The sequence below is a fragment of the Capsicum annuum genome, chromosome 3 (genome assembly GCF_002878395.1).
Source record: "Capsicum annuum cultivar UCD-10X-F1 chromosome 3, UCD10Xv1.1, whole genome shotgun sequence".
Classification (NCBI taxonomy): Eukaryota; Viridiplantae; Streptophyta; class Magnoliopsida; order Solanales; family Solanaceae; genus Capsicum; species Capsicum annuum.
Genome location: NC_061113.1, coordinates 269,925,245 through 269,938,270, shown reverse-complemented (window position 1 = coordinate 269,938,270; position 13,026 = coordinate 269,925,245). Strand labels below are relative to the sequence as shown.

At 34.0% G+C, this 13,026-nt stretch overlaps 2 protein-coding genes across 2 annotated transcripts; both read right to left on the bottom strand.

The window, feature by feature from the left end:
- Nucleotides 1-1,892: 1,892 nt before the first annotated feature.
- Nucleotides 1,893-5,059, bottom strand: LOC107861639 (pectinesterase 3). The gene is made up of 2 exons (XM_016706940.2): nt 3,791-5,059; nt 1,893-2,789 (listed from the first exon to the last, which is right to left on the bottom strand). The coding sequence occupies exons 1-2, from the start codon at nt 4,824-4,826 to the stop codon at nt 2,110-2,112; spliced, it is 1,716 nt and encodes a 571-aa protein (XP_016562426.2). The 5' UTR covers nt 4,827-5,059; the 3' UTR covers nt 1,893-2,109.
- Nucleotides 5,060-7,871: 2,812 nt separating this feature from the next.
- On the bottom strand, nt 7,872-12,480 carry LOC107861638 (pectinesterase/pectinesterase inhibitor U1). Its single transcript, XM_016706939.2, has 3 exons — nt 11,890-12,480; nt 10,566-11,246; nt 7,872-8,872 (listed from the first exon to the last, which is right to left on the bottom strand). Exons 1-3 carry the CDS (start codon nt 12,284-12,286, stop codon nt 8,181-8,183), a joined length of 1,770 nt encoding a protein of 589 aa, XP_016562425.2. The 5' UTR covers nt 12,287-12,480; the 3' UTR covers nt 7,872-8,180.
- Nucleotides 12,481-13,026: the final 546 nt, after the last annotated feature.

Genomic DNA, 13,026 nt, shown 5'->3' with positions numbered 1-13,026 from the left:
ATTTAAATGATTTAATTGAATATCTTTTTTATTTCTTAGAATTTTGATTTTACTACTATTTTCTTGTCTAACGATTACTCTATACTATAAAGTGAATATAGTCATACAGATCATCAATTAATATCCTAAAAACACATTCATTTGATTGTATAATTTTTACGAGTAATTTTACTTCGTTGCAATGTATATATTATAATATATAAATATTTAATAACATTTGGTTATATTTTATATCATATCAGTTTAGTTTAAAATCTATAACAATCCTTTTTATCAGCTTATTAGGAATAGAATTCATTGTATTTATTTGATGCATATCTATATTATTTATACAAGTGGTAATATAAAAAACTGCATTATGATTGAAAATTAATTTCGTAAATAAGAATCACGTTGAAAGTTAATTAAATCTAATCAACTAAATGAATATGATTCGAAAAATCTTAAAAATTAATATTAACATTATAATTTATAAGTGAATTGATATAAACTATTTAGAATATTTTAAAATTTCAGAGGGTTAAATATAAAGTAAACATGGGAATATGTAATAAATATGGTTCAAATATTTTTTTAGTTTTTTTAGAATTTTTATTTTAAATAAAATTTAAAGTTAGCAAATTTTAATTAAAACAAATAATTAAATAGGTTGAGTACTTAAATGACTTTTGAAATGAAAATCAAAGTTGAGTGACTTTCTGAGAGAACAACCCTAAGTTGAATAACTTTTGATGTAAGAAATAAAGTTGAGTGACTTTTTGAGAAAAAAATCGTAAGTTCAGTAACCATTTGAGTTATTAACTCGGTATTCTATTGATGGCGACTAATTCCCAATCGCCCCCCCCCCTCTGTTTGTAACCAAAATTGGAGAGCAATTTTCGACATTAGTTTAAAAATTAACTTTCGTTTGTTAATTTGTAATTTAATATTCATGTAACTAGAAACTACTGCTACTATAGTGGACAAAATTAGCACATACCAAACTTGGGTCAAAAGTGGGTGTTGAGTTAATTAAACCTAGGTAATTTTTGCTGGTGGTTTTGAACCTAGTCTTTCTTAATTCATAATATTATTTTCTTTATTTTATTTTATATGTCATAGTTTAATAGAATATAAAATTAAAAAATTAAAAAAACTTGATAATTTTTATTAAATTATCCTTTATTAAAAAATATACTAATAGTATTTTTAATTAAATGAGATCAATAGAAATAAAAATAAAATTATGTTTTTAAATAGTTATCAAATAAGGAAAAATCACATTTCTTTTTATACGAATAAAAAAAGAAAATAGTGATACATAAAATGAGTCGGAGAAAATATAATTTTTAGAGGATATAATACGATAGCAAATACTTTCTCCATCCCAAATTGAGATGACACAACTATTAAAAGATCAATGACTGGTAATGTAACTTTATCATTTTGCTCCTATTAATTTTGTCATGTTGTTAGTTTCAATATTGATGAAGTTATTATATGAAAATTATTATCCTCCTTTCGATCCTAATTATACGCTTGATTCAATTTTTTTAACAAGGGATCACATGAATAACTAACCAAACCATCCAACACGGAGGGTGGCACAGGGTTTGGGTTTTATTTAGAGAAAAGAAAAAGGGGGGGCAGGGAAGGGAAAATGGTGAGGGATTACAAGGTGGGGATCCAACCCTCATTGATATGGGGTTCAGATAGTTATCCAACTCTTAAGCTACAAAGATTTTTCAATTTGAGCCGATAAATCGAGCCAAGTAAGAGAAGTTATAGCTTTAACCATTGAAATTAGATCAAGAGCACATCTATTGGGACACTTTATATTAGTTTTTTCTGATTTTTAAAACAGCTATCAATACAGAACTTTATTCGATACCCCCACAGATACTATGAATAACTATGACAACTGTGGAGCCTTCCTTTGTTGACGACTTGTCTCGAAGTTGGTCATTCTGTTCACAAGACTTGTAAAAAATTACATACTCCTACTTGGGGTTAAAAGAATATTATTGCCAGAAAAAGAATACACATAATAGTAGTTGGTTTGCAAAATACAGTAACTGATTTATCACTCCTAGCGAAGCAAACCTGTCTTAATTTAGTCCATATTTATGTCTACAAGGTAGAATCAAAGACCACAGCCGTCGCTGGCAACCAAGTATCGCCTTGTATGAGGGACGGTACGGTGTACTGGGCCGCTTGGGCTGGGGTAATGCTGGACTTATAGCCGGCCCATTTGACCCTTTGGGCCACAGATGAGCCTGGGCCGGTGTTCGCGTACTCGGCATAGAAAATGGTGCTGGCTGGCTCTACACCTTTGACCCATTCAATCCAACCTAGTGGATGCAAAAATGAACCAATAGTCGACTGCATAATCACTGTAGTGGAATATTGCTTCCAGGGCCGGCCCAAGTATGTTGGAGCCGTGAGAGCATCCAATGGCGAAAGATCACACTTTTGAATCGACATGCCTGAGTTCTGATTTGGGTCTTTTTTGCCTTGGGCTGTCACGGTGACAAACTGATTGGGCAATGGTTGTCTGGGCCGGATTTTACAACTTTGGAAAACAACCGCAGCGTTACCAAAGATGAAATCGATTGTGCCTGTAATGTCACATTCCCGATAAAATTGACGGTTGGAGTGAGCATAGAGGGTGTCCTGGAAGCCATCGAAGGAGCATCGATAAAAGACAGATTGATCGGACCCTGAACGCATAGCCACGGCCTGGTGCTTTGCTGCTCCAGCTGTGTTCTTGAATGCTATGTCTCTGGCGATGAATCCTCTACCAGCAACAGCTGATGCAAGTACAAATATGAATCAATCATTTAGCCAGTAGCATGTAAAATTTTAACATTATATTCCTCTCATTTTCACCGAAAGGATTTTTACTAAATTCCAACGAACAGCACAAGTGACCAGTACGTTAAATCCAAAAGGAGATGTAGGGAAAAATGACAAATCAACAGTGATGCCATTTTAATGCTTCAGCTAACCACTCCACCGGTCAGCAACTGAGTTCACATGGGTGGTAAAACTGAGACATCAGATCACACGTTAACTAACAAAAACCATGTGCCTTCTGAGGACACTGTATCAGTTCGATGAGGCCATCAAGCCCACATGCAGACACACCTTAACATGAATCCACGTGTCCACTAATCCATTTAGTCAGCATTTCTGTTTCGCCCTATTCATTTGAAAATACAACTAGTACTAATAAGAAATGGACCCCCACATTCAGGATTAAATATTTCGACCATGAAGAGAAATAAATATGGGCTCAATATCGAGTTGAATAACAAACTGCAACAAGCTTAAAACAAAATATAGCTCAAAATAATGGAATACCAAATATTGCCCTTTAACTCGCCTACGTGGGACTCAACAAGTAATAAACATTTAAATATGTATAACCTCACAAAACAAAACAGAAAAGATCAGAGTCAATTTCTTAGACCGACCTCCCTGTGACAAAAATCCTATTGAACTAGTTTCTTAATGCCATCTTAGACTTCGCGTTTTCTTAACGAAAAAGTTTTAACCAGAACTAAAATGAAGATCTAAATAATTTTATACCCTAAAAACATAATTCAGTCGAGTAATTTGGTACCTAACCTTGTAAGTTCAATATAATAACCACCCATTAATCTTGAATTTCTCTATGACTAACAAATGGCATTGTTGTTCGTGATCAAAATTTCAACTGCATTTGCATTTGACGTAGATATTCGATAGAATGAATGTTTTTCGTGAAGCTACAACAGGAATTTGTATTTAGAGGTTAACGTAAACTTACCAAATGTGGCCGTCTCAAAGGTGGGAGTTCCATCGATGAAATTCAAGCTGCCAGAAATAATGGTCTTCGTTTTGTCATCTCCATACATCATAACATTCCAAAGAGACTTATCCATTCTCACTGTTTCAACATATTCACCTGCCTTCACATATATCACGAATCTTGTTTTGCTCTTTTTCGGCACCTTTTTCACTGCCTCTCCAATAGTCCTAACATCTCCTGATCCATCACTCGCTACTGTCACATCAGGTTTCGGATTAACCTCCTGGATAAGTCTCCTGTCACCTACCGCGACCCATTCAGGGAACTCCTCATTGCTTAACAATTTCCGATGAATCGGAATGTTGAACCGACCTAGAATTCCCAAAATGTTGGCCACAATAGCTAAACTGTTGCTGGTAAACTCAGTCGAGTTCTTCATCAAAAGCTTGGCGTCGTTCACGAATGTGGCATTCATTTCTTCCAGTGCGTCCAAGCATGTCTCCTGATCGGTAAGCGTCGAGCTCAACCAAGTTCTCAGGTCATCAATTTTTGGCCCTGAAAGCAGTTTTTCGCCTCCGTTCACTTTCATTGATTCAACGGACTCGATGAGTTTATCAGCTGCATCATCAAATACAGTCTCGCAGACCTTCAATGCGCGTTGTACTTTGGGTTCTTTAGTCAGTTTCGACCAATTTTGCGGTACAGAAGATAGATTTGTGACTGAACCCATCGCGATTTTCAAAGAAAGTACAAATAGCGCTTCTGGGTCAGTGATATCTGAGGCTGATAAGCTTGATATGCACGAATCTTTGTACTCAGTTAAGCTACATAGAGCTTCTAAAGATTGGGCACTTGAAGGGATTTGCTTAGAATCATCGTCTTTTTTGTTGTTTTTGTGAACCACAGTTCCAATAACTATGCCAACTACTGCAATGAGGAAGAGAATGGCAGAGACAATAAGGATAATGAGACGCTTACGGTTTTTTTTCCTGAAAGCTTGTTCTTCAACCTCGTCTACTTTGCCATAGCCTTTGAAAGATTTTATTGTATCCATTGGAGCAGAAATTATGAACCAAAGTCTAAGGGGTTTCTCACAGATTTGGAAGTTGTAAATGGGAATGTGAGTTTTTGGAATTTGGGAAAAGCTTGTATTCAAATATCTTTTGTGTCTGGTTCGGGAAAGAAGGACATTTTTATACAAAGTTTAGGTGACAATATGGGCCTTCACTTTTTCCGAGTTGTTTCGGTCGTTAAGATTTCATATTCCTAATTCTTGAATAATTTAGTGGCACAACTTATCATTTTATATTATTATAACAACGTAAACATGATTGTTGTCTTCTTAGTTCTTTCGTAAAATAAAAATAAAATTAAGGTGGAGCATTTTTCATACCATTAGATTACTAGAAGATATTATAGATTAGTTTCACTATAAAGAGAAATTTGTAGTCTTGAATTTACCTATTATTCTGTTGCTCTGTATGCTTTAATACTCTCTCCATTTCATAATAAATAAATTGTTGGACTTTGACACACAAATTAAGAAAAAGAATCAAAAATATAAATTTAACATAGTTTTTATTTTCACCCTTGTTCAAAGTACAAAATAATATTTATTTTATTCTTTTTCAATTGATGGGCCCCTTGGTTGTCAAATCCTCAAGGGTAAATTTGAAAAAAAAATTCAATGATTCACTTATTTTGAAACACCAAAAATACTCCAATAATTCATTTATTATGAAACGAAAGAAGCATTATTTTTTGGTTGTCTTATTTTCTAATAATCGCATTTCGAATTTTTTTTTTCTTTTCAGCCAAAAATCTATAGAAGATGATTTTTCTACCTCACATACAAAGATGGGAGTAAAATATTGGTACATCTGCCACCTTCAATATGTTGAATTTATTTATTAGTGGAAGTGTAAATTTTAGTTGTTTTTGAAATTAAAAACAGCAGGTAAGCCTAGAAAAAGAAAAAGTGAAAAACACAGAATCTAATAGAATGCATTATACCATCATTTTCGAACCAAATTTCTCTCCTTGATACCCGTTGAATAAAAACAAAACACGTAAATTAGGATAGTGAGAGTAGTAACATGCCAAACCGGTATATCCCAAAATCACTTGATGAATGTATGTCAATGGGCAAATATGACAAAGAATTTTAGCTTCAATCAGACATCATATAAACTGCAAGTATAAAAATGTAAATTAGTAATAGTTATAGAAGTGCAGGTCAATTACACAATTCCTTTATATTATGTAATTCCAATTTTGAAAATTGAGACTTTACCCTATCGTGTGACAGATATGCATTTAGTTTGCAAATCAGAAATAATGATATTAGCTGGCTGGCCTGTCTATTTCTCCATATTTTGGGGCAAATTTTAATGGACTTTTTCAAAGTGAAATATCTTGGTTCATTGGCCTCTCATCATCAATTTGCGTGATGGAGAGCCAGCAGAAACCATACACAAAATAGTATTTGAACTTAACTTTTAACTAAACCTGTTGAAAGCAAAGAATACAAATTCATATTAAGTTCGGTTATTAACAACTTTGATCCCCTTATTAATAAATTTTGATGTCGATCGTCGTAATATCTGACCAAGCATATTTAATCTTTAATTGATTGAAATATATTTTAATCATTTTCTAGGCATGAAAATTAATAAATTTGCTATAATAATTAATTGTTTCACTGCCTAATTACTCAAGCTTTATTTTCTTGCTACTTCATATTAATTTGATGGTAATATAATTCTAATAATAGTTGAAATATAACATACTTTCTTATCTAAATACGCTAAAAGAACACCGATTACAATTAGTTAATTTGTTTAATCAAATATTACAAAGACCAAAATCAGAATTTCCTATAAGCGGAGAACTAAAAGTATTATATCACTATCAAGTGTATATAAGAGGGGCAAAAATGTCTTCTTCTTTCTTTAAATAAATTATTGAAGGGTGGATTGAATATGCAGCTGGATGGAACACTGGGAACAGGCGGCCTGCAAGTCCAAATGTGCGATGAAGATTGAATGGGGTAAGGAGGTCAGTGCAAATGGGAAAAAGGGGGCAGCGTCTGCATGCCGCGTGCCTTGAAAATTAAGCCCAAGGGGGGAAATGTTATTATTCCAATCGTGAATAATAGTAGCAGTAGTATATGTACTGAAATCATTGTGTGAGTGTATGTATCCACATGGAAACAGCAAAGCGTTAACAAGGGGGATCCCATTTGACAAAGTACATTTTTGTTGCCTACATGCTCCGTTAATTGCGGTTAATATCATTCTTTTCCTATTCATCTCCTTAGTCTACAAGTTGTCTTTTATTTTTGGTTGGGTGTCTGATATCTATTTTGATTTCTGAGGTCTAGACTGTTGTAGATTTGTGTCACATAAATAAGGAAGTGCTTTCTGCTTATATTTTTTTCATTTGCATGATTAAAAGTAAACATTTCTTTAAAAGAGGAGGGTTATATCCCGCTAACAACAAGCCTCGATGGTTAAGGTTGATCAGTCAGTATAGACTTCCCACTTATACATAGTTAAGTGCAAACTAATACTTGATCAAGCAAGAGATGGGCCATGTTGATTGGGTCAAGATTTGATCTATCGTACTCAATATGGGTTTGCAATTGAGCATGGTACCAAGTTCCTACTAATACAAAAGGTGAAAGAGAAACAACCAGGCCCAAGCCCAAAACTAACTTGACATCTGCTGTTCAGAAAATTTCAACTTGTCCATTGTTCATGGACAAGAAGGGATGATTTTCTTTTTCTTTTCACAAGAAAATCCATCGGACGGGTATAAACAACTTTGGAGCTGATCCTAGGGAGCTTCTGTACTACCTAAAAAAAAATAATACTAGAAATTAGAGACAAAGATTTTCTATGTTAAAGTTCATCGCGAATTTTAACAACGGATTACATAAAAAAGAATCTTGTTAGCTACCGTTTTCTTAATGACAAATTTCGTAGATCATTCCTATTGCTTTAGTGTATTCAAGGGTTTTGATGGATATATTAATTTGTTAAGATAAAGTAATGCATTACTACAGTTTTAATTGAGATTCAAGATAAGTATAAGCATATGGAACTTTGAAAATTCTCTTCTTTTATTACCATATTGGCTTTTCACTTGACATAAAAATTACACACAATAGTTAATATTGTCATCTACATCGTTGAAATTCATCGGCACAAATAGAAGTTCATAGCTCATAATTCCAACTCCAATTCATGGACGAATCTTGTTATTTTGCCATCAGCCAAATGCCATTGCCCTGCACACTCGGATCTCCATGGCTGGCTCAAACTAACCATTTCGCTAAATAAAAATGGCACCAACAATCGGTAATTGAAGCAAAATAATACTCTCTCTCTCTCTCGCTCGCTCGGTTTCAAAGACCGAGAGAGAAGGGAAAGCCAGTGGAGGCCAACCAACTACCACCAGCAATGAACCTGCCAGGGGTATAAGCTTGGGCCTCAGTTGCACTTGTAATTACCTTAAACCCTTTCCATTTAACTCTTCCTGAGGTTGATGCTCCTGCCCCAGTATTTGCATACTCCCCATAAAACAGAGTATTCAGTGCAAAATTTCCATTCCATTCATGCCACCCAGCAGGATTAATCACGTCAGTAATCGACGATTGCATGATCACAGTCCTCGAATATTCCTTCCACGGCCTTCCAAGGTACGTAGGGAAACTCTTCTGAACCGGTCTCAAATCAGACGTTGCACCAATTCTACATTTCTGAATAACAATTCCAGTGTTCTGGTTCGGGTCAGTTCTTCCTTGGGCCGTAACCATGTTCTTCTGGCCCGAACCAGGACGTCTGGCGTGAATATCACAGTCTTGTAGAACAGCAGCACCATTTCCGAAAATAAAATCAACGGTCCCAGCAATTATACATTGTACAAAAAATTGACGATTCGAGTGGACGTAGAGAGTGTCCTGATAGGCTAATATGTCACATCTATAGAATGCGGACAAGTCAGAGCCCACGCGAAGTGCCACGGCTTGGTGCTTCGCGGCCCCTGCTGTATTTTGGAAAGTTATGTCCCGAGCCAAGAACTTCTCCCCTACCGCGGCTGCACCACAGGGACAAAAAATTGTTATGTCGTTTTCTATTTTGTGACAACTCATCAATAATTCCATCCATAGAACGAACTATTAATTAATATTTATTTATGCGTGCAATGTTAGATTTTGTATTTTCAAATTGAATATAAATATCCCAGCGACTAAAGTACAAACAGTGAAGGGTGTCTCTATTATTGTCAGCTAAGAATGTACCCATGAGTTGTTCTTATAAGGACCGTAATTAAAGGCAACAATTAGTACAGGCTGCTGCGACGAAGAAAAGGACCTTTTGTACCAATAGAAAATGAATTAAAGAAAATGTCAATTTCCTACTACTATCTAGCTATTCATTAGGAGTAAAATATATTAAAAGGGAAAAATAGAAAGAGGTCATTTACTACTACTATATGTGTGAAAAATAAAAAAAGTAATGACTATTTAAGAGGAAAGAAGCTGCCCCCAGCTGGAAAGCAGCTTATAATGAAGAGTGACTATTGATCAATATCACAAGATAGATACACTAGTAGCCAAAAGTGGATGACAAATTCATATCGTTCTGACCCTACCCTACTATATGCTTTTCTCCACCTTCACAGACGTGAGATTCGTTATAGCCAGATTGATATAAGTCTACCCGAATAATCTAGACTTTAAATTCTGTTCAACCAATACCAAACAAGAAATAGCTACTATTAACTATTCTCTCCATCTCAAATTATGTGTTATCATTTTCTTTTTAATTCATTTCAAAATAAGTATTGTTTTTCCTTATTTGAGAACTTTTTAAAGGCATAATTATCCTTTTACCCTTATTGGTCTCATTTAATTAAAAAAAAAACTTTTTAAAGGCATAATTATCCTTTTACTCATATTGATCCCACTTAATTAAAAAAAAAAGATATTGACACTTTTTTTTTTTTATAAAGGATAATTTGATAAACTTTAGTAAGTCTTTTCTTATTTCTTAAAATCTAATGGGACGAAGGGAGTAATATACTATTATAGTATACGAACTCATTAATTTAGCCTCGAAATTCAATTCTCCTTTCTCCTTTTAATGGCGAATTAGTGAACTGTCTCTATTTTAAGCATACATCAACCTAATTTTCCAAATTTAAATAAAAGAACCCGACGTAACATTTTAAAATTGACAAACTTCTGGCTGGTGTAGTACTATTTTTGTTCACCCATGCATCCCTGCTTCCTTTTAACGTGAGTAGTACTATTTTTGTTCGTCTTGGAATTATTAGCACATATAGCAGGACTCGGTCCGATCAATGAAGCGCATCTTAATTTATTTGCTTTTCACTTTACATGTTCCTACCTTATTCATAAATTAAAGTATTTTTAAGTAATTCAATTTTATCATCATTAATCAGTAACTTTTAACATGCGATGCCAAATTATTAAGATAATATTGATATATGGAATAAGAATAATGATTTCAAAATAAAATTAATTTAACTCCATATTCTTTATTTGTCTTCTTACAAAATTGATAGGAGCTTTCGCATTTTCTTAGCTCCCTTATTAATAATTAGAACTCAAAATCTTAGGATAGAAGGTAGAGAGTATCTTTATTTCATACTTGATTTGATTAATTGCTAATTTTAATATGATAGAATATCCTTTACTTATCTGATTCGGGGTACTAAAAAAAAACTGAGAAAAACACAAAATGCAATTGGAGAAACAACTTACCAACTGTAGCAGAGTGGAAGGTAGTGCTACCATCCTGCACATTCCTACTTGCAGTAATAATTGTATTGTCTCTGCCATCTCCCATGAACATAATATTCGTCTTCTTCTTCGGCACATCCACATTTTCCCTGTAAACACCTGCCTTTATTCTAATTACATACCTCTTGCTGCTCTTCTCCGGCGCTTTCGCTACCGCCTCCGACACCGTCTTGTAATTTCCACTTCCATCCGCAGCTACAACCACATCCGGCGTCACCGTAGACGACTGCAACAACCTCCTGTCTCCGGCGGACAACCACTCCGGCCACTCGACGTTATCCTCTATTAACTTTCGGTTATTTTTGTTGGCAGATAATTTCATCTCATTGGCAATGTCTGTGTTGGTCATGTTGCAGATCATAGCTAAAGCATTGCTGCACATTTTTTCTACGTGCTTTTGGCCTTTGAGCAAAACTTTGCGGACTTTCTTATCGGCCTCGTCGTGAGAGAAACCGTCGAGGCAAGTCTCTTGGTTGGTAATTGCTGAACTTATTAGAGTTTTCAGGTCATCCGCGTGTGCTACCAGAGATTTTTTTTTGGGATATAGCTCCAGATCTTCTACGGCCGTGTGCAGCTCGTCGAGTGTTTCGTCCATCGTCTCCAGGCAGTCATGCAGAGCAACCTTTTCTCGTGGGGTTAACCCTGTTGAGACATAATATAAGCACATTAATAACACGTTTCAACTTGATATTTAACCTAATTAATAATGTGAAATCAGATTATATATATGTGAGAGGCATGTTAAGCATAGCCCGATTGGATTAACTGATTAAAAAGGTACGTAGTTGATAAACATTAAGTGCTACACTGAAAACACATTTAAATTAGCTGCTACATTTATCTTTAAGAAAAAAATGGTAAGGTATTTATATAGGACCCTTGAAAGTGATAACAAGAGTTTAGCGTATTTGATGATATATATCTAAACGTGTTTTAACAAACAAAATGACATATATGACAGATCTAAATAGAGAGAAAATTAAATTGCGATTATTGACAGAGAATTTTGAAAATTATAAAACTTATTAATTGGAACTAAATAAATAAAAGGTTTGATTCAATTAAACTAAAAGTGTTTATAAAAAACTATATGTTGAACAACGTAGGTTATGAATTATGTTTGATTTGACTTATTAACTTATAAGCATATTAAATTTGATGCTTACCAAATGCGTGAATAAATCAAAAAGACTTTGTAAGCTAATGGAAGGAGCTTTTAAGTTTAGCCAACCACTCATTTAAACTTTCAAATTAATGAGGTGATTATGTAGTTTAATAATGATACCTTTTCTAGTTTGGATGAGTTTCTTCACTGCATAGAAGTTCTTTCGAACGGCCTTGATAGTGATATTCAAGGACAATTCAATCACATCTTTTTGGCTTGTTACTTTCTTTGAGAAATCAGTAACATTTACAATTGTAGAGTAACACAGTTCAGGATGTAGAGTGTTGCTACATGCAGATTTTACTATGGCATGAGCGGAAGAGGTAATGGCCATTATGTCTGAATGGTCATCGGAGCTATCTGAATGGGATTTTACTCCGGCGACTACTCCGATGACTGCAGCAACAAGGAGGACTGGCGCAACAATGGCCAAGTACAGTTTCTTCCTTCTTTTAGAAAAATCAATGTTCCTGCCGGAATCTAACACTCCGGCGAAGAATTCTTTGACACGTGTCATTTTTTTGTATGAAGAAATTTGAAGGGAGAGTTGTGGAGATGTGGCGGTGGATTGGTGGGGTTTTATACAAGTGACATTCCTCCTAATTTCAACGTTCCATTTTAATTTTTTGTTTATGTTTTATACATCGGTTTTTATACTACAGTCAAACCTGTGGTGAGAGCCTTTGTCATAAGATTTCATGAGTGCTATCATGGATAGTGGTGTTGGAGAAAAGGAAAAAATTTTGTTAGGAGCGCTACTAATTTAATGGGTTTTGCAATGCCTAATTTGAATTAGTTGAAGTTTCAAGGTGGATATCAAACAGCAGACGAGAAATCAAAAGAAAAACATATATGTATACTCACATTCAATATTTATATTTATTTTAGATATTATAAATAAAAGAGTGTAAAACTTTAAAAGTATAAATATAAAAAAAGGAAAATAGTAGTAGTATTTTCATCGTGAAATAAAGAAATAACTAATGTGCATCATTTAAGTCAATTTTTATTTTAAATTAGATATTAATACTTGAAATTTATTGTGTTCATGCCATTAATAATAATTACCATAAATATTTTCGTATTTTATATTGTACATAATATATTTTATCTACAAAATATTATTTCATAATATTTGATTATGTCATTATAGAAAGGTGATTTTATAAAGACTATAACGTTATAATAAATGAAATTATCGTTATTGATGGAATTATGTGATAGAAAATAAAATATAACAAGAAAAATTAATTTCGA

Coding starts and splice junctions, on each gene's coding strand:
- LOC107861638 (XM_016706939.2), bottom strand. CDS start 12,286: ATGACACGTGTCAAAGAATTCTTCGCCGGAGTGTTAGATTCCGGCAGG. Junction 11,247..11,889: donor ACTCATCCAAACTAGAAAAG/GTATCATTATTA, acceptor ATGTCTCAACAG/GGTTAACCCCACGAGAAAAG. Junction 8,873..10,565: donor CTTCCACTCTGCTACAGTTG/GTAAGTTGTTTC, acceptor CCTGTGGTGCAG/CCGCGGTAGGGGAGAAGTTC.
- LOC107861639 (XM_016706940.2), bottom strand. CDS start 4,826: ATGGATACAATAAAATCTTTCAAAGGCTATGGCAAAGTAGACGAGGTT. Junction 2,790..3,790: donor CTTTGAGACGGCCACATTTG/GTAAGTTTACGT, acceptor TACTTGCATCAG/CTGTTGCTGGTAGAGGATTC.